The following is a 19,525-nucleotide window of genomic DNA, read 5'->3' on the forward strand; positions in this document are numbered from 1 at the left end:
CTCAACTCTGTCATCATAGCACCTAAGCAGCTACAGACAATAACGTAAGTAAATGAGCATGGCTGTGCTCCAAAGAAACTATTTACAAAACAGGCCAACCAGTGCCATAGAACTTCTCCCTATTTGTCATCTCTCCACGTGAGAGAAACTTCCCTGCCACTGTGCTGCATTTCTATCATTTCTTTCTCTTATTCCTCCTCACTTCTCTCTTACTTCCATGATAACTCCTGTTTTGTCCATTCTAACTCCTGTTTTGTCCATTCTAACTCCTGTTTTGTCCGTTCTCTAGGCAAGATCTCTGCAGAGGATGGAAAGAATCAATAGCACATTGTTGACTGAGTTCATTCTGACAGGAATTCCCTACCCACCTCAGCTAAGGACGTTTCTCTTTGGGTTCTTCCTGCTGATCTACATCCTGACTCAGCTGGGAAACCTGCTCATTCTAATCACTGTCTATGTAGACCCACAGCTCCATGCCCATCCCATGTACATCTTCCTTGGTGTTCTCTCCATCATTGACATGGGCATCTCCTCTATCATTGTCCCTCGCCTCATGATGAACTTCACTTTAGGCCTCAAACCTATCCCATTTGGTGGCTGCGTCACCCAACTCTATTTCTATCACTTTCTGGGCTCCACCCAGTGCTTCCTCTATACCTTGATGGCCTATGATCGGTATCTGGCAATATGCCGGCCCCTGCACTACCCCACGCTCATGAATGCTAAGCTTAGTACCTTGCTTTTGGCTGGAGCTTGGGCGGCAGGATCCATGCATGGGGCTCTCCAGGCCATCCTAACCTTCCGTCTGCCCTACTGTGGGCCCAACCAGGTAGATTACTTCTTCTGTGACATCCCTGCAGTTCTGAGACTGGCCTGTGCTGATACATCAGTCAATGAGCTTGTGACCTTTGTGGACATTGGGGTGGTAGTTGCCAGCTGCTTCTTGCTGATCCTCCTCTCCTACATACAGATCATTCAGGCCATCCTGAGAATCCGAACAGCTGATGGGCGGCGCCGCGCCTTTTCAACCTGTGGAGCCCATGTAACCATGGTAACTGTGTACTATGTGCCGTGTGCCTTCATCTACCTGAGGCCTGAAACCAACAGCCCCCTGGATGGGGCAGCTGCCCTCTTCCCCACAGCCATCACTCCTTTCCTCAACCCCCTCATCTACACTCTGCGGAACCAAGAGGTGAAGCTGGCCGTGAAGAGAATGATAGGCGGCCAAGGGGCTAAGAGTGAGGTTTGAAAGGATCGTTCCCCCACTGGAGGACCCTTCACATTTACAATTTATTCTAATGTTTAGATTTCAGTGAGTTTTTTTTTCCTTTTTCTCTTGTATGTAGCCATATAACACCAGTACAACAGGATTAAGTACAGTTAAAAGTAAAATACTTTGTAGCAGTTCCTCAGTGTCTTTCTTTCAGATAAACAACCTTCAGCTGCTCCAAGAGTGGGGAGTGAGGCTAAGGCTATTAGAAGGTAGCCTGGCACATTCAGACATCCAGAGGATTGGCATACCGAAAGCATCCAATGGGCCTTTTGACCCATAAGCACATTGCTTACCCCCTCACAAGATGAATCATAGTTCTTTTGTTAGGAGAATGTTCTTCAGTTCTGTTCCACCTGTATATATATCTTAGGAGCTAGTGCTAGGGAAAAAACTATAGGGATTTTGTGGTGGTCCGGTAGTTAAACAGGGGCTGTGGGTTTGATCCCTGGTCAGGGAACTAAGATCCCACACATGGCCACCAAAAAATAAAAAGAAGCTATAGATTCCGAGCCTTGTGCATCTTTACAGGCCTGACTTTGAGGACATCCTGACGCCCCTATGGGATGTGAAGAGGAACTAAACTATTTAGCCCTCCTTGCCTGCTGAAGAAATAAACCTTCTCTTAAACTGGTACTTTCACAATCCAAATCAAAGTAAAAATCAAAAAAAGAATACAATTAAGTCTGTCTAAATGACTCAATAATTCAGTTCAGTTCAGTCGCTCAGTCGTGTCCGACTCTTTGCGACCCCATGAATCGTAGCACACCAGGCCTCCCTGTCTATCACCAACTCCCAGAGTTCACCCAAAATCATGTGCATCGAATCAGTGATGTCATCCAGCCATCTCATCCTCTGTCATCCCCTTCTCCTCCTGCTCCCAATCCCTCCCAGCATCAGAGTCTTTTCCAATGAGTTAACTACTCGCATGAGGTGGACAAAGTATTGGAGTTTCAGCTTCAGCATTGTTCCTTCCAAAGAAATCCCAGGGCTGATCTCCTTCAGAATGGACTGGTTGGATCTCCTTGCAGTCCAAGGGACTCTCAAGAGTCTTCTCCAACACCACAGTTCAAAAGCATCAATTCTTCGGTGCTCAGCCTTCTTCACAGTCCAACTCTCACATCCATACATGACCACAGGAAAAACCATAGCCTTGACTAGACAACCTTTGTTGGCAAAGTAACGTCTCTGCTTTTGAATATGCTATCTAGGTTGGTCATAACTTTCCTTCCAAGGAGTAAGCGTCTTTTAATTTTATGGCTGCAGTCACCATCTGCAGTGATTTTGGAGCCCCCAAAAATAAAGTCTGACACTGTTTCCACTGTTTCCCCATCTATTTCCCATGAAGTGATGGGACCAAATGCCATGATCTTCGTTTTCTGAGTGTTGAGCTTTAAGCCAACTTTTTCACTCTCCACTTTCACTTTCATCAAGAGGCTTTTGAGTTCCTCTTCACTTTCTGCCATAAAGGTGGTGTCATCTTCATATCTGAGGTTATTGATATTTCTCCTGGCAATCTTGATTCCAGCTTGTGCTTCTCCCAGCCCAACGTTTCTCATGATGTACTCTGCATAGAAGTTAAGTAAGCAGGATGACTATATACAGCCTTGACGTACTCCTTTTCCTATTTGGAACCAGTCTGTTGTTCCATGTCCAGTTCTAACTGTTGCGTCCTGACCTGCATACAGATTTCTCAGGAGGCAGATCAGGTGGTCTGGTATTCCCATCTCTTTCAGAATTTTCCACAGTTTATTGTGATCCACACAGTCAAAGGCTTTGGCATAATCAATAAAGCAAAAGTAGATGTTTTTCTGGAACTCTCTTGCTTTTTCCATGATCTAGCAGATGTTGGCAATTTGATCTCTGGTTCCTCTGCCTTTTCTAAAACCAGCTTGAACATCTTGAAGTTCATGGTTCACATATTGCTGAAGCCTGGCTTGGAGAATTTTGAGCATTACTTTACTAGCATGTGAGATGAGTGCAATTGCGTGGTAGTTTGAGCATTCTTTGGCATTGCCTTTCTTTGGGATTGGAATGAAAACTGACCTTTTCCAGTCCTGTGGCCACTGCTGAGTTTTCCAAATTTGCTTATTACTCCACACCAAAAAATAAAGCTCAATATGAAATTTCCTTTTAAAAGAAAATAGGACAATTAATTAGGGCAGCAGGATAATTTATCCAAATCAGTATTTCATATCAAAATTAGATTCATGCAGTTGACAAGATTTCATGGAGCTGGCTAGAGCCTAAGCAGTGTGGGCAAACTGTGCACAGTATCTCTGGTTTCAATCACGTAGCATCTCCTTAACTTGTTATGCAATATGCCTTATTGTGCAGCTTTTTGTATTGAATGATTTCTTTATCCATGTGATGAAATCATGCTATCTATCAATATAAAGCAAACTCTCTTGGTCATAGCACAGAGTCAACAGTTTGGCTACGTTAATGTTTATCTCCGAAGGACTCACAAATTCATCTACATCATATAGGAGACAGAACACTAACTGTTATCTCTTAGATGAAGCTGATCCACACAATTTCCTAATATTCTGTTCTGAAAACAAATTCCTTTGAGGTCAATTCCCTCAAATTAGAATATTATTTGTGAAATATCTTAATCCTTCAAAATAATTAACAAATAAAGTGGTTGAATTGTGCATCACAAAAATAAGCTTAAATCTATAGCTCAGGAACTAAAAAAATTTCCCAAGGCTATTATACCCCTTGTTCCTGTTTTCCCAGGTGCTTACCACAATTGCTATCATAGCTGTTGTCTTAACAATTAACAAAATAACATTAAAGTGATCTGTAAATGTATAACAAAAATACTGATCAACATGAACTAATACTGAAGCAAACATTTGTTTAAAAAGTAGATTGGACACTGTTATGAATTTGTTAAAATAACACTTATTAAGTGGACCACAAGGTGCCAGATAAAAAACCATGGTTCAACAACAGACACACAGGGCTTGAAATAGAGAAGTTTATTATTACTCACAGGTCCTGGAGAAAGTACCCAGCAAGACTCAAGGGGCCATATGGGGAGGGCAAGGCAAAATGCAGATAGAGAACAACATGACCTAGGGCATATGCCTTTATTCAGATTGGTGTGTAGAGTGTTTGAGGTTCCAGGCTAAGGCCAGGCTAATAAATTCAAACCAACAGGGCAGAGTTTTGGGAAGGCACATATGGTTCTCTTTCATTTAAAGGGCGTGTAAGGGGAAAGTGCTAGAGGCAAGACCGATCATTAGGGTGTTGGGGGAATCATACCAGGAACTTCAATTTGCTTGTGACTCTGAGGGCTCCTATCTAGAATATGTAGTCATGGGAGGGGCCAAGAGTCAGTTTAAGGTTACTGTAGGCTACTTGGCCATTGTACATTGGAGTGTACAATGGGGCTTTGTAAAACAGTTTGGCAGTTACTAAAAACATTAAAACTAGAATTACCATATGATCCAGTGGTCCCATTTCTGGGTATATACCTAAACGAGTTGAAAGTAGGACCTCAAAGATATTTGTACACCCACGTTCATAACAATATTATTCACAATCACCAAACTGTGAAAACAACCCTTGTGTCCCTGAACAGATTTTGTTTGGATAAGCAAAATGTGATATATACACACAGTGGAATATTATTCAGCCTTTAAAAGAAAAAGGAAATTATGAAACCTGTTACAACATGGATGAATCTTTAAGGCATTATGCTAAGTAAAATAAGCCTGTGACAAGACTCTTATATGAGTCTATATAAATTCCTCTTATATGAGATCCCTAAAGTAGTGAAATTCATGTAGACAGAAGTAGAATGGTGGTTGCCAGGGCCTGAAGGTAGAGGGAATGGAGAGCTAACGGAATTTCAGTTTTGCAAGATGCAAGGAATTCTAGAGACTGGTTGTACAAGGTAAATATACTTAACACTACTGAACTAAACACTTAAAAATGGAAGCTGGTAAATTTTATATGTATTTTACAATTAAAAATAAAATGTAAAATCTTTTAAGGAGAGGGCAGGAGGAGACGGGAGGAGGAATATGGATGAGAAAGGCCATGTGTCCATTGAAGCTAGCTGAAGGTAGGAATTCATTCTATTTACTCATGTGTGTTTCAGTTCAGTCACTCAGTCATATCAGACTCTGAGACTCCATGGACTGCAGCACGCCAGGCTTCCCTGTCCATCACCAACTCCCGGAGCCTGCTCAAACTCAAGTCCATCAAGTCAGTGATGCCATCCAACAATCTCTTCCTCTGTCGTCCCCTTCTCCTCCCACCTTCAATCTTTCCCAGTATCAGGGTCTTTTCCAATGAGTCAGTTCTTTGCATCAGGTGGCCAAAGTATTGGAGTGTCAGCTTCAGCATCAGTCCTTCCAATGAATATTCAGGACTGATTTCCTTCAGGATTGACTGTTTGATCTCCTTGCATTCCAAGGGACTCTCAAGAGTCTTCTCCAACACCACTGTTCAAAAGCATCAGTTCTTCAGCTCTCAGCTTTATTTACAGTCCAACTCTCACATCCATACATGACTACTGAAAAAATCATAACTTTGACTAGACAGACCTTTGTTGGCAAAATAATGTCTCTGCTTTTTAATATGCCATCTAGGTTGGTCATGTGTGTTTGGAAATCCTCATAATAAAAGCTTTTTAAGCCATAGCCCTGAAAATCTCAGGAAGAAGGTTTCCAAACTGAGGGGAAAGCTAGTACAAGCCTCCAGGATAGAAAAGAGTTTGGCATGTTTGAAAGGAAAGCAAATGTTGTTGAACTGTAGTTTCTGTGGGGACAGAGTACATGATTACACAAGCGTCAGCTCATGTAAAGCCTTGGAAACTATGTAGGAAGTCTGGATTTAATTCAATTTTAGCAGCTTAAAACAAAGCCCATTTATTAGCTCATGGTTTTATAGGTCACAAATCCAAGCATAGAAGGACTTGGTTCTCTACTTAGGATGTCACAGGGCTAAAATCAAGGAGTTCCTGAGTGGAGTTCCTGGTTGTCATCCTAGCTCACATGGTTATAGCAGAACTCAGTTCATGGCAATTATAAGACTTGGGTCCCTGTCTCCTTGTTACCTGTCAGCTAAAGGACATTTTCAGCCTCTAGGGCATTCTCAGCCCCCAGCCTGAATCCCTTGCCACATGGCCCTCTCCATCTTCAAGGCCAGCAATGGAGACTCACCCTCACTTGGAATCCCTCTCATGCTTTGAGTCTCTCTCTCTCTCCATGAAGAATGCAGTCCTGATTGCCTGAAGGCTTACCTGATTAAGTCAGGTCCGAAGGGTATAATCTTCCTATTTTAAGATCAACTCATTTGGAGCCTTAATTGCATCTGCAAACTCCCTTCACATCAACATCTAGAAGAAATTTTGATTGTGTTTGATTGAATAACTGGGAGAGAGTATACATACCAGAGGGCAAAAATCTTGGAGGTCATCTTAGCCAGGTACTTAAAAGCTTCTCAACTTTCTCAATTTTCATACTGGATAAAATGGGTGATTTGCTAGAAATCAGCTGCAAGAGGCATAGTTACCCGCCTCCAGCTGTGGCATCTCTGGGGATACTGCAGCACTGGAAGGGCACTGTCCCCAGCCAGTGAAAGTGCAGTGAGGCCACCTAGAGTCAAGCTGCTTCTGCCCAACTCTACTTTAAGCAGCCTCTGCCCCACAGCTCTCACTGGGCTGCCTAAGACTTTCTCAGAACTGCATGGCAGTCTGACACTCTTCCTACCCAGCCTTGCTTCCTTATCCCTCTAGGTCTGCTATTCTGACTCACAACAGTCATCTTCCTAGAGAACCTGAATTAAAATACCTGACAATATAGAAAGATGGAAATAAATAATACCAAGTGGAAACCTCAATGTCATCTTCCCTCTCTTGAATGGTAAAGGTATATTTTCTCACTGGGACGTATATACTAGCTTATTTCTTTCTTGAAAGGAGATCCCAGTGACACCTCCATGACTGCCACACCCAGGATGTGTCCAATTCTGCAATTTTGGAATGTGTTGTGGAGCAATTTACCATCCATTGTTGACATAAACTATGGCTGCAACTATAACTCTTCTGTTGTCCACCTTGGTAAGTAGGCAGAGATCTGTATCTGTTTTGTTCACCACTGAATTTTTAATGGGAAGAAGAATGCTTAGAACATAGCAGATGCTCAATAAGTTTTTCTAATTAGTGAATAAATATAATTAGATCTCTTGCCCCTTCACTTTATAAAAGAATACTTATTACCTCTCCCATCCTTCCCTCCATCTCTCTATCTTCACCTCCAGACTTCTGGCATCTGTGTTTTTTAATTGTCAAAGTTGATAATATTTTTATTCCATTCCATAACCACCAGTAGACCTTCATTACTCTGTTTATGATAATTCCAAATATATAAAACCACTAAAAACAATTTACCTAAAGAGTATTACATTCAGTTCTGTTCAGTCGCTCAGTTATTTCTGACTCTTTGCGACCCCATGGACTTCAGCATGCCAGGCCTCCCTGTCCATCACCAACTCCCAGAGTTTACTCAAACTCACATCCATCGAGTCGGTGATGCCATCCAACCATCTCATCCTCTGTCGTCCCCTTCTCCTCCCGCCTTCAATCTTTCCCAGCATCAGGGTCTTTTCAAATGAGTCAGTTCTTCGCATCAGATGGCCAAAGTATTGGAGTTTCAGCTTCAGCATCAGTCCTTCCAATGAATATTCAGGACTGATTTCCTTTAGGATGGACTGGTTGGATCTCCTTGCTGACCAAGGGACTCTCAAGAGTCTTTTCCAACACCACTGTTCAAAAACATCAAGTCTTTGGTGCTCAGCTTTCTTTATAGTCCAAATCTCACATCCACATATGACTACTGGAAAAACCATAGCTTTGACTAGACAGACCTTTGTTGGCAATGTAATGTCTTTGCTTTTCAATATGCTGTCTAGGTTGGGCATAGCTTTTCTTCCACGGAGTAAGTGTCTTTTAATTTCATGGCTGCAGTCACCATCTGCAGTGATTTTGGAGCCCCAAAAAATAAAGTCTGTCACTATTTCCATTGTTTCCCCATCTATTTGCCATGAAGTGATGGGACCAGATGGCCTGCTGCAGGGTTGGGGGTATTGAGTGTAGCAGTGTGTGCTGGGACCTTTTGAAGGAGGTAGCATTATCTTCATTACCTCCACCATAGTTTGGCCCCAGATTAATAACAAGGAGGGAACACAGCCCCACCCATCAACAGAAAGTTGGATTGAAAATTTACTGAGCATGGCCTCACCCATCAGAATAAGACCCAGTTCCCCCCTCAATCTCTCCCATCAGGAAGCTTCCATAAGCCTCTTATCCTTCTCCATCAGAGGGCAGACAGACTGAAAACCACAGTCCCAAAAAACTAACCAATCTGATCACATGGACCACAGCCTTGTCTAACTCAATGCAACTATGAGCCACGCAGTGTAGGGCCACCCAAACCGGACAGGTCATGGTGGAGAGTTCTGACAAAATGCAGTCCACTGAGAAGGGAATGGCAAACCGCTTCAGTATTCTTGCCTTGAGGATCCCATGAACAGTATGAAAAGGGTATTACATTATGACTGTGTAAATATTGCTCATACGGCCAGTTAAGAATGCTGTGACTACACATCACAATTGGTTATCTTTCTTATTCTCTTGCTCATGCCTCTCTCCTTGAGTTTTTACAAATTTTCAGTCATTATATCGTCTAAAGGATTCTCTTTTTGTCCCCAGAGGACCTCTGCCCTCCATTTTGGCCTCACAGTTTAAAGGACCTTAGTACCCCAACCAGGAATTGAACCCATGCCCCCTAAAATGGACAGTTCTAACCACTGGGAAATGAGGCAATACCCTCTAGTGACTTTTATATTTTATATACATTATTATATACATTTTTCTACAATTTGCTATCTCCCCTCAACATTATAGGCTTCCCTGGTGGCTCAGACGGTAAAAAATCTGCCTGTAGTACAGGACCTCCAAGTTCAATCCCTGGGTTGGGAAGTCTCCTGGAGAAGGAAATGGCAACCCATTCCAGTATTCTTGCCAGAGAATTCCATGGACAGAGGAGCCTGGTGGGCTACAGTCCATGAGGTCTTGAAGAGTCAGACACGACCGAACAACTAACACTTCACTTCTTTGAGCAATCAACTGTTGAATGACAGCTCTCTTTCCTTTCCTCCACATTATAAAATATAATGTTCATTCCTTCAGGTCAGTACATATGGTTCTAACTCATTCTTACTGAATAGCTATACAATATTACTCAGGATGATTTTCATAACTTATTTAATCGTTCATCTTTGTGAATATTATAGAGTGTTTTGAGTTTTTGTCACTATGAACAAAGCTGAAATAAATATCTAAATGCATCTAAAAATACCTTTACATATTATTACTTTTAGTACTGACAGGTTTTATTTATTTTTGGCTAGACTGGGTCTTCCTCACTGCACAGGGTTTTCTTTAATAGCAGGGGTTACTCTCTAGTTGTGAGATGAATGCAATTGTGCAGTAGTTTGAGCATTCTTTGACATTGCCTTTCTTTGGGATTGGAATGAAAACTGACCTTTTCCAGTCCTGTGGCCACTGCTGAGTTTTCCAGATTTGCTGGCATATTAAGTGCAGCACTTTCACATCATCATCTTTTAGGATTTGAAAGAGCTCAACCGGAATTCCATCACTTCCACTAGCTTTGTTCATTGTGATGCTTCTTAAGGACCACTTGACTTCGCATTCCAGGATGTCTGGCTCTAGGTGAGTGATCATATCATGGTTATCTGGATCGTGAATATCTTTTTTGTATAGTTCTTCTGTGTATTCTTGCCACCTCTTCTTAAGATCTTCTGCTTCTGTTAAGTCCATAACATTTCTGTCCTTTATTGAGCCCATCTTTGCATGAAATGTTCCCTTAGTACCTCTGATTTTCTTGAAGAGATCTCTAGTCTTTCCCATTCTATCATTTTCCTCTATTTCTTTGCATTGATCACTGAGGAAGGCTTTCTTAGATCCTTGCTATTCTTTGGAACTCTGCATTCAAATGGGTATATCTTTCCTTTTCTCCTTCGCCTTTTGCTTTTCTTCTTTTCTCAGCTATTTGTAAGGCCTCGTCACACAACCATTTTACCTTTTTGCATTTCTTTTCCTTAGGGATGGTCTTGATCCCTGCCTCCTGTACAATGTCACAAACCTTCATCCATAGTTCTTCAGGCACTCTGTCTATCAGATCTAATCCCTTCAATCTATTTGTCACTTCCACTGTATAATGCAACCCGCTCCAGTACTCTTGCCTGGAAAATCCTATGGACAGAGGAGCCTGGTAGGCTACAGTCCGTGGGGTCACAAAGAATCGGACATGACTGAGTGACTTGACTTTCACGTTCACTTGAATGATCTAGTGGTTTTCCCTACTTTCTTCAATTTAAGTTAGAATTTGGCAATAAGGAGTTCATCATCTGAGCCACAGTCAGCTCTTGGTCTTGTTTTTGCTGACTGTATAGAACTTTTCTATCGTTGGCTGCAAAGAATATAATCAATCTGATTTCAGTATTGACCATCTAGTGATGTTCATGTGTAGAGTCTTCTCTTGTGTTGTTGGAAGAGGGTGTTTGCTATGACCAGTGCATTCTCTTGACCAAACTGTTAGCCTTTGACTAGCTTCATTTTGTACTCCAAGGCCAAATTTGCCTGTTACTCCAGGTAGCTCTTGACTTCCTACCTTTGCATTCTAGTCCCCTATAATGAAGAGGACTTCTTTTTTGGGTGTTAGTTCTAGAAGGTTTTGTAGGTCTTCATAGAACTTTTCATGTTCAGCTTCTTCAGATTACTGGTTGGAGCATAGACTTGGATCACTGTGATACTGAATGGTTTGCCTTGGAAACAAACAAAGATCCTTCTGTCATTTTTGAGATTACATCCAAGTACTGCATTTTGGACTCTTTTGTTGACTCTGATGTCTACTCCATTTCTTCTAAGGTATTCTTGCCCACAGTAGTAGATATAATGGTCATCTGAGTTAAATTCACTCTAGCAAAGTAATGCTCAAAATTCTCCAAGCCATCCTTCAACAATACATGAATCATGAAATTCCAGATGTTCAAGCTGGATTTAGAAAAGACAGAGGAACCAGAGACCAAATTACCAACATCCGCTGGATCATCAAAAAAGCAAGAGAGTTCCAGAAAAACATCTACTTTTGCTTTATTGACTACGCCAAAGCCTTTAACTGTGTGGATCACAACAAACTGTGGAAAATTTTTAAACAGATGGGAATATCAGATCACCTTACCTGCCTCCTGAGAAATCTGTATGCAGGTCAAGAAGCAACAGTTAGAACCGGACATGGAACAACAGACTGGTTCGAAATCAAGAAAGGAGTCCATTAAGGGTATATACAGTCACCCTGCTTTTTTAACTTTTATGCAGAGTACATCATGCAAAATGCTGGGCTGGATGAAGCACAAGCTGAAGGTAACACTGCCAGGAGAAATATCGATAACATCAGATAGGCAGATGACACTACACTTATGGCAGAAAGTGAAGAAGAACTAAAGAGTCTTTTGATGAAAGTGAAAGAGGAGAGTGAAAAAGTTGGCTTAAGCTCAACATTCAGAAAACTAAGATCATGGCATCCAGTCCCATCACTGCATGGCAAACAGACAGGAAAACAATGGAAACAGTGAGAGACTATTTTTTGGGAGGCTCCAAAATCACTGCAGATGGTGACTGCAGCCATGAAATTAAAAGATGCTTGCTCCTTGGAAGAAAAGCTATGACCAACCTAGACAGCATATTAAAAAGCAGAGACATTACTTTGCTAACAAAGGTCCATCCAGTCAAAGCTATGGTTTTTCCAGTAGTCATGTATAGATTTGAAAGTTGGATTATAAAGAAAGCTGAGCACTGAAGAATTGATGTTTTTGAACTGTGGTGTTGGAGAAGATTCTTGAGAGTCCCTTGGACTGCAAGGAGATCCAACCAGTCCATCCTAAAGGAAATCAGTCCTGAATAATCACTAGAAGGACTGATGCTGCAGGTGAAACTCTAATCCTTTGGCCACCTGATGCGAAGAACTGACTCATTGGAAAAGACCCTGATGCTGGGAGGGATTGGGGGCAGGTGAAGAAGGGGATGACAGAGGATGAGATGGTTGGATGGCATCACTGATTCGATGGACATGAGTTTGAGTAAGCTCCGGGAGTTGGTGATGGACAGGGAAGCCAGGCATGTTGCAGTCCATGGGGTTGCAAAGAGTCAGACACGACTGAGCGACTGAACTGAACTGACTCTCTAGTTGTAGTGTGTGGATTCTCATTGCATGCAAGCATGGGTTCTAGGATACACAGGCTTCAGTAGCTGCGGCACATGGGCTCATTATTTGCGGTTCCCAGGCTCTAGAGTGAGGGCTCAATAATTTGTGGTACACAGGCTTAGTTGCTCTGTGGTATGTGGGATCTTTCCGTACCAGGTATCCAACTCATGTCTCCTGCATTGGCAGGTGGATTATTAGCCACTGTGCCACCAGGGAAATTCAAGGATAGATTTTAAAGTTTTTTTTTTATATATCAAAGGGGATATATAGTTTTTATTTATTTATAAATATCTTTATTAAATGGTCTTTAAGTCCATTAGAGAAGAGCTATAATTAATATGTCCAGTCCCTAAAGGGACATTCTTATTAAAGTAAGTGCACAGAACACTCAAATAAGCATCCTTGATATGTATGAGGTTTTGTGAGTTTTTTGTTAAAGTGTTATTTGACACATAACATTTGTAAATTTAAGGTATACAATATGTTGATTTGATACATTTATATATTATAATATGATTGTCATGGTATTGATAATCTGCACCTCTTTCATGTCACATAATTATCCTTTCTTTTTAGTGGTTGAAATAATTAAGATATAGTCTCTTAGCAAGTTTGATGATTATAAAATATTGTTACATAGTTTTAATACTAATAGATAACTATTATGTTACATCCCCAAAAGTTTGTACCAAATCATGTTCCTAATTCATTGTGTTGAATATAATCATATATTATAATAGATAAGCCAGTTATACATAATATAATGTGTATATGTGTAAATGCATGCCCATTTTCACACTTTCACCTACCCACTGCTGGTGTTTAACACTTCTGGGATTTGTTTCTGCACAGGAGGGTTTCCCTCCAAACCCCTCTCTATCACCCACCCCCTTGGATGAGAGGGGACTGGAAACTCAAACACACAGAACCATTCATAGTCAGTGCCCTTGAGAGTTTTATTAAAGCAGCAGGTTTAGGGGCAAATGGGCTCAGCAGATCCCTGGGGCATAACTGCCCACAACTCGCTCTGACTTTCTCTTCCACCCTAGGGATTGAGGAACCAAGCCCCAGGAAAGAATTTAGCATCAGCTTTCTCTCCCTCTGCAGCCAGGACAAAGCAATTAAACAGGACAAGAACCAAAAGTCCCAAAGGGTGCTGATGACAAGTCCACCTGCCCTCTGCCTCCACCATCACTCTAACACAAATCCACAGGACTGACAGTGAAATAGCAGGCGTTGGGGCTAGGACTCAGGGAACAGTGGGGGCCCAGACTCTGCAGGAATCCACACCAGCTGGGGTTGAGCAGGACATCACAGAGGGGATGAGATGGGGTGAAGCAGAGCAGCAGACAGCCTTGATGAGAGACTACAGAGGCTATTCATCCAAATGAATTGGACGTTTGCCCGCACAGACTATTCTCACATCCATCTGGAAGGTGACACCTTTATAGTAACAGTGCGGGGGCACAGCCTCTGGGTAGAGATTACACTGAGTGACTTTGAAAATGATGAGGTGGCAGTTGTAAACCTCAGACATCTTCCTACACGTCACAGCTGGACCCTCACAAAGGCCACGAGTGCCGGGTGGCACACTGTGGACAAAGGTCTTGTTCTTCTTACAGCTCTGATCGGTGGCCAGCCCTCGAGCCTTCATCATCAAGTCACAGTAGTATTTGTGGTTGGCAGAGATCTTTGTTCTCGGCCTGTCAGTTTGGTGATGGAGGAGGTCTTGGGCCTCAGAGAAGGAAGGCTGGTCCATTAGGAGGAACAAGAGGAGAGTCCATGTCAGAAGCATGCTTTCTGTTAGAAAAATGGAGAAAGGAAGCAAAAAGGAGAATTCTTTCTCTTAGCTCAGAACACCAGATCTTTACGTGCTTGAAGTCCACCCCCCACCTCCCAGGATTACAAGTGCTCTCTACTTGTCTCCAATAACACTGCTTTCTTGAACTCCTTCCAGAAAACTTCTGTAGTCTTTCTTCCTTCCAACATCCATCTTCCCTTTCTTCTTTCCAAGTCCTCCTTCCTTCATTTCCTCTCATCCCACAGCCACAGCCCAGTATAGTCTCAATCATCTTCCTTAAGACTACACTCATTAAAGAAATTGGGCTAGAGGGATCCATCACTCAGAGAGGTGGGCACCTTACACCCCTTAATGGTCTTACATAAGAGAGCAAAACTGAAGCTCAGGTGATCCTTGATCTTAACATAAGCAGTACCACTAACTTACGAAGTTCTTTACAATGATGCTCTTCAAATTTTTATGTGCGTCGATTCTCGGCCTTTTGGCTAAGATCAAGTGTAAATTTTTTATGTGCAATTATCTGGGGACCTTGTTATATAGGTTCTGACTCAGTAGATTTGGGATGGAACCTGAGATTTTCATTTCTAACTAGCTGCCAGATGATTTTTATCCGTGGGTCATCCTTTAAATAACAAGGCTTTAGAATTTAGAGTTTACAAAGAACTCTCATATATATTAGTCATCACCCTCTCTGCAAGGTAAGATAGGTATTATAGTGACCCATTTTTATTAAATGACTTTCAGAACAGTTGAGTGAATTGCCCAAAGTCATACAACATCATGAAGCTGAACACGAATCTTAGAACTTCTAGGGCCAAGGAAAATTCTCTGTTCTGTTCTAATTTAGATCAATCCAGTAGACCACTGCATTACCTACAAATACAAAGTACTTCCACTGAAAACCTACTTCATACCTACATAAGAGAAAAGCTTCAACAACTTTGCTTGCTGAACAACCTTGAACAACAACATTGAACTTTGGTTGCTTCAACAACCTTGCTCTCATGCTCATTCTATCTACTTATAAGAACCTCACTTGGCCCCTTACACATTCCTATTTTCCCACTCCTCTCTCTAGGACCAAAGAAGGGTCACCACAACTACCTCAACCTCTTCAGTGAGACGCCTCACATACCCAGTCTCAAGCCTGTGTGCGCTCCTTTACTTGGTCCCGGTTGATGCTCCTAGAGAGTTAGGTACTGGAGGTTCCTTGGCTGGAAAGGTTTCTGAGCCTCTCTCCTCTTGGCTTCTGTTATTAGAGCACACAGCTGTAGGGGCTGGAGGCTGCAGGGGGTGAGGTTGAGTAACCCGGGTACTGACCCATCACTTTCTGACGCTGCAAGATGCTGAAACTTTCTGGCCTGATACCCAAATCATACCTCATTCTACGCTCCATTTAATGAGTCCAAACACTGGGAGCAGAGTTTCTCTGGGATTAGATGACCTCACACAGCCTGAAGTATGAAGAGAAGCAAAGGCAAGGAGCCTGGCCTCTTGCCTTCGTCTCCACTCTCTGGTCCTATCTTTGCCACAAGTTATACAGCAAATGGGTCCCTGTTCCCTCTGTGGAGAACTAGGCAGCTCTAAAGGCAAGAAACTACAACAATAGCAGAAGCTCCTCAGCCAATTTGGGCCCAGCACAGGCAACAAGCCAGCCTCCATCACCTCTCTCCCCCAAACCCTAAACCCCCTAAGTAGGCTCTCAGACTAGAGAATCTAGCAATCAAAGGTTTTAGGGATAATAATATTTACAGTTTTCCAGCTCTTTCCCAGCTGGAACCATGGAGGCTGCAGAAGAGAAGAAAAAGAAGGTTCCTGCTGTGCCAGAAACCCTTAAGACAAAGTGGAAGAATTTCGCAGAGCTTAAGATCAAGCGACAGAGAAAGAAGTTTGCCCAAAAGATGCTTCGAAAGGCAAGGAGGAAGCTTATCTATGAAAAAGCTAAGCATTACCACAAATACAGGCAGATGTACAGAACTGAAATTCGAATGGCTAGGACGGCACGAAAAGCCAGCAACTTCTACGTACCCGCAGAACCCAATTGAGGTTTGTCATCAGGATCAGAGGTATCAACAGTGTGAGCCCAAAGGTTCGAAAGGTGCTGCAGCTCCCTCGCCTCCGGCAGATCTTCAACGGCACCTTTGTGAAGCTCAACAAGGCATCAATGAACATGCTGAGAATTATGGAGCCAAACATTGCATAGGGGTACCCAAATCTGAAGTCTGTAAATGAATTGATCTACAAGCATGGTTATGGCAAAATCAACAAAAAGCGAATTGCCCTGACAGACAACGCATTGATTGCTCGATCTCTTGGGAAATATGGAATCATCTGCATGGAGGATCTGATTCATGAGATCTATACCGTTGGAAAACGTTTCAAAGAAGCAAACAACTTCCCGTGGCCCTTTAAATTGTCTTCTCCATGAGGTGGAATGAAGAAAAAGACCACCCATTTTGTAGAAGGTGGAGATACTGGCAACAGGGAAGACCAGATCAACAGGCTTATTAGAAGGATGAACTAAGGTATCTACCAGGATTATTTTTGTAATCTGGTTAATAAACAATTGAAACAAAATAATAATAATAATATTTACAGTTTTCCAGAGAGGAAAAGGCAGTAAGAAAAGAAGTAAGGAGGAGCTGACAAACTATTGAAGAGAATGGCAGGGCCTAAGGTCTGATGGAAGAAACAGGAAGCTGGCAAGTGCTCTCTTTAGCGCCCTCTTAGCTACTGTGGCTTAAGATCCAGACATCCAAAGACCTCTCCTCTCTCCACCCACAGCTAGAGCTCTGTTCTCCAAATATTTGCCCCAGAACCACACTAATCAGCTCTCCAGTGCCTTGGCAGCCTGATCTTTGCCTGACCTCTGCAGCCTTTGTCACCCTCCTGGGTAGCTCACTGTATTTGTTTCTCTGCCTGTTGATTCTTCCAGCCTGACCACTCAGTCCTTCTAGGCCTCCCTCTGTGCTCCAGAACTTTTCGTGTGATTTAGGCCTCACCTGACCTTCCACATGCTAATGCACAGGAACCATTATTCCCAGACCACAGGATATACAACACTGAAGTAAAGAGATATTTACCTAGCAGTGAAAAAGTATGTGGGTAGTAGAGTAGAATGAAGATTTGAAATATGTAGAATTGTATCATATAATTAGTATGCCTATTCTAGGTATGTCATATAAGTGGAATCCTACAATACTTGTTCTAAGTGCTTTCCATTTTAAAGAATGTCTTTAGGACACAGATGGCTGTGTTCTAGCATGTATCAGAATATTATGCCTTTTTTAAGACTGAATAATATTCCATTGTATTGCTATACCACATTTTCTTTATCCATTCATCATTTGATGATTACTTGGGTTGTTTGTAAATTTTGGCTATCATGAATAATGCAGCTATGAACACTCATGTACAAGTTTCTGTGAAAACATGGCTTTTAATCTGAGACTTGAAGAAAGTGAAAGAATTAGGCAAGAAGAGCACGGTTAATGAGAGTGATGGTCAGGAATATAAGAAAAGTAGGACAAATAGCGTGAGGCCAGATCATTTAGATCTTTGTAAGGACTATGGATTTCATTCTAATCATAATGCCAAAGCCTGAATCAGAGCTTTACACCAACATGATCCAACTTGTGTTTTAATACTGTCATTGCTGCTGCTACATAGTGAATGGATTGTAGAGGGCAAAACACAGTAACCAGTTAAGGGGTGATCAGTCAGTTCAGTCGCTCAGTCATGTCCAACTCTTTGCGACCCCATGGACTGCAGCACGCCAGGCCTCCCTGTCCACCACCAACTCCCGGAACTTATTCAAACTCATGTCCATTGAGTCGGTGATGCCATCCAATCATCTCATCCTCTGTCGTCCCCTTCTCCTCCTGCCTTCAATCTCTGGCAGCATCAGGGTCTTTTCCAATTAGTCAGTTCTTGGCATCAGGTGGCCAAAGTATTGGAGTTTCAGCTTCAACATCAGTACTTTCAGTGAATATTTGGGACTGATTTTCTTTAGGATGGACTGGTTGGATCTCCTTGCAGTCCAAGGGACTCTCAAGAGTCTTCTCCAACACCACTGTTCAAAAGTATCAATTCTTCGATGCTCAGCTTTCTTTATACTCCAACTCTCACATCCATACATAACCACTGGAAAACCATAGCTTTGACTAGACAGACCTTTGTTGGCAAAGTAATGTCTCTGCTTTTTAATATGCTATCTAGGTTGGTCATAGCTTTTCTTCCAAGGAGCAAGCATCTTTTAATTTCATGGCTGCAGTCACCATCTGCAGTGATTTTGGAGCCCAAAAAAATAGTCTGTCACTGTTTCCTTTGTTTCCTCATCTATTTGCCATGAAGTGATAGGACCGAATGCCATGATCTTAGTTTTCTGAATGTTGAGTTTTAAGCCAACTTTTTTCACTCTCCTCTTTCATCAAGAGGCTCCTTCGTTCTTTGCTTTCAGCCATAAGTGTGGTATCATCTGCATATCTGAGGTTCTTGATATTTCTCCTGGCAATCTTGATTCAAGCTTGTGCTTCATCCAGTCTGGCATTTCTCATGATGTACTCTGCATATAAATTAAATAAGCAGGGTGACAATATACAGCCTTGATGTACTCCTTTCCCGATTTGGAACCAGTCTGTTGTTCCATGTCCAGTTCTAACTGTTGCTTCTTGACCTGCATAAGGGGTAATAATAACCTGGATTAAGTTCAAAGCAGTGAATTTTGAAGATGTATTTGTCTCCTTCACTAGGTTTAAGTTTTGAAGAAAAAGAAGCAACAATAAATTTAATAACCTTATTGACTTGAACAACTTTGGGATGAGTTTCACTAAACAATGTTTTCTTCAAGCATTTTCAGTGTTAAAGTTGTGCTTACAACCTGCAGTTTTGTGGAACTGCCATCTTCTTACCTATTCATAAATTTGGAATACAGTTAAACTTTCATGCAAGTTCTTTTTTTTCTTCTTAGTGGAGGAGAGATTTTATTTTACTTATTTAGTTTTAGCTGCACTGGGTCTTTGTAGCTATGCCTGGTTTTTCTCTACTCATGGCGAGTTGGGGCTACTCTCTAGTTGCAGGGCACAGGCTTCTCAATGCATGGCCTCTCTTGTTGCAGAGCATAGGCTATAGGTGCATGGGCTTCAGTAG

The 19,525-nt window shown here is 42.0% G+C and overlaps 2 protein-coding genes and 1 pseudogene across 2 annotated transcripts; 2 read left to right on the plus strand and 1 right to left on the minus strand.

Annotated features, from left to right (window-relative positions):
• Positions 1 to 307: 307 nt before the first annotated feature.
• Positions 308 to 1,249, plus strand: LOC129620483 (olfactory receptor 10G3). The gene has a single exon (XM_055536295.1). The coding sequence runs from the start codon at positions 308 to 310 to the stop codon at positions 1,247 to 1,249; it is 942 nt and encodes a 313-aa protein (XP_055392270.1).
• A 12,702-nt stretch (positions 1,250 to 13,951) lies between these two features.
• Positions 13,952 to 14,335, minus strand: LOC129622053 (ribonuclease homolog). Its single transcript, XM_055538974.1, has one exon. The coding sequence runs from the start codon at positions 14,333 to 14,335 to the stop codon at positions 13,952 to 13,954; it is 384 nt and encodes a 127-aa protein (XP_055394949.1).
• A 1,823-nt stretch (positions 14,336 to 16,158) lies between these two features.
• Positions 16,159 to 16,966, plus strand: LOC129620484 (60S ribosomal protein L7-like; annotated as a pseudogene).
• Positions 16,967 to 19,525: the final 2,559 nt, after the last annotated feature.

This window comes from Bubalus kerabau, chromosome 10 (assembly GCF_029407905.1).
Source record: "Bubalus kerabau isolate K-KA32 ecotype Philippines breed swamp buffalo chromosome 10, PCC_UOA_SB_1v2, whole genome shotgun sequence".
Classification (NCBI taxonomy): Eukaryota; Metazoa; Chordata; class Mammalia; order Artiodactyla; family Bovidae; genus Bubalus; species Bubalus kerabau.

What these genes read in the sequence shown, in the direction of transcription:
- LOC129620483 (XM_055536295.1), top strand. Translation starts at nt 308, where the DNA reads ATGGAAAGAATCAATAGCACATTGTTGACTGAGTTCATTCTGACAGGA.
- LOC129622053 (XM_055538974.1), bottom strand. Translation starts at nt 14,335, where the DNA reads ATGGACCAGCCTTCCTTCTCTGAGGCCCAAGACCTCCTCCATCACCAA.